General features: G+C 42.2%; 1 protein-coding gene across 1 annotated transcript; it reads left to right on the forward strand.

Moving 5' to 3' along the window:
- Nucleotides 1–249: 249 nt before the first annotated feature.
- LOC122482739 (olfactory receptor 4P4-like) lies at nucleotides 250–1,179 on the forward strand. Its single transcript, XM_043579038.1, has one exon. The coding sequence runs from the start codon at nucleotides 250–252 to the stop codon at nucleotides 1,177–1,179; it is 930 nt and encodes a 309-aa protein (XP_043434973.1).
- The last annotated feature ends 495 nt before the right edge of the window (nucleotides 1,180–1,674 follow it).

Here is a 1,674-nt window from a genome sequence, read left to right on the forward strand (position 1 = left end):
GAATTAAATGCATGCAAAGTGTTTGTAAAACCTCCCAGCATAAAGTATGCTCTCATGAAGTATCATTTGAAATATAATAATGGCATCAAACCAGAGGGATTTAAAAGATTAAATGCAATAGTTCCTTTGTGACCTACATATTTTTCAGTGTAAATATCCTCCAAAAAAGTACTCTTAAACGTGTCGTATGTTCTGTATCATTTCAGATGAATTAAATTTCCATTGTGTCCCTGGACCTACCTCAACCTCATGGAAAATCAGAACAATGTCACAGAATTTGTTTTCATGGGTCTGTGGGGAAATAAGCAAATGGAGCTCCTGTTCTTTTTCTGGTTCCTGCTCTGTTACCTGGCTGTCTTAATGGGCAACGTCATCATCTTGCTCACAATCACCTGCAGCCATCTAATCGAACAGCCGATGTACTACTTTCTCTGTCACCTTTCCCTCATGGATCTCTGCTACACCTCCACCGTGGTCCCCAGGCTAATCAGGGACTTAGGCGCCGCCAGAAAAAACATCTCCTATAACAATTGTATGACCCAGCTCTTCGCTGCCCACTTGCTGGCGGGTGTGGAGATATTCATCTTGGTGTCCATGGCTTTTGACCGCTATGTTGCCATTGTCAAGCCCCTGCACTACATGGTCCTCATGAACCGGCAGAGGTGTAACCTGTTGATCTTCACGGCCTGGGCTGTGGGTTTTTGGCACTCCATTGCTCTGTTGCTCATGGTACTCAACTTACCTTTCTGTGGTCCTAATCAGATAGATCACTACATATGTGATGTGAAGCCTCTTTTGAAACTGGTGTGCAGAGACATTCGTGTTGTTAGTATCTTAGTGATTGCTAATTCAGGGATGGTGGTGGTTGTCATTTTTCTTGTTCTGGTGGCTTCTTACATACTCATATTATATAATCTTAGGACCCGCTCCTCCGCAGGGCGACGCAAAGCTCTCTCCACCTGCAGTTCTCACGTAATGGTGGTGGTTTTATTCTTTGTGCCCTGTATCTATACTTACGTTTTACCTGCAGGGAGTGAGAACAAGGATAAGGAAATCTCCGTGTTTTACACTGTGATTGCCCCCATGCTGAATCCTCTCATCTATACCCTGAGAAACACGGAGATGAAAACCGCCATGCAGAAGGTATGGTCTAAAATGGCACATTCAGAATGCAAGTAAATCAGGTCATATTCATTATGCTTTCAATCCTGTGTGCCCAGAGAATTTATCATTTGAGGTATTATAGAAGGCATATAAGGTTTCTTTGAGGGAGCTGGGCTGAATGATTTCTGACATCATATGAGCCAAAGACACAAGTCACTGTAATTTCACATTGCAGTCTGCACTTTAAAGTGTCCAATTAGTTCCACACGTGAGCACTTGGATTTGAGGAATTTAAGAGATGCCCTTCTACAGCACATCTCTGATCCTATCACTGCTAGCTCCAAAAATATATATATGGAATCTTATATTCCTTGGAATAAAATCCAACCTTCTCACTTGTTTATCATAAATCTTCCCAAGTTGGACCTGGTCTGACTTGCTAATATCAGAGGTCACAACATTGGGAGAAAGTACGATGTTACAATGACAGGTTTTGGGTCAAGGAGAAATGGGTGACATACTGTCTCTGGGTCTTGGCAATTTGCTTTAATTATTTAAGTCACATCTTCA

Source organism: Prionailurus bengalensis, chromosome D1 (assembly GCF_016509475.1).
Source record: "Prionailurus bengalensis isolate Pbe53 chromosome D1, Fcat_Pben_1.1_paternal_pri, whole genome shotgun sequence".
NCBI classification, from domain to species: Eukaryota; Metazoa; Chordata; class Mammalia; order Carnivora; family Felidae; genus Prionailurus; species Prionailurus bengalensis.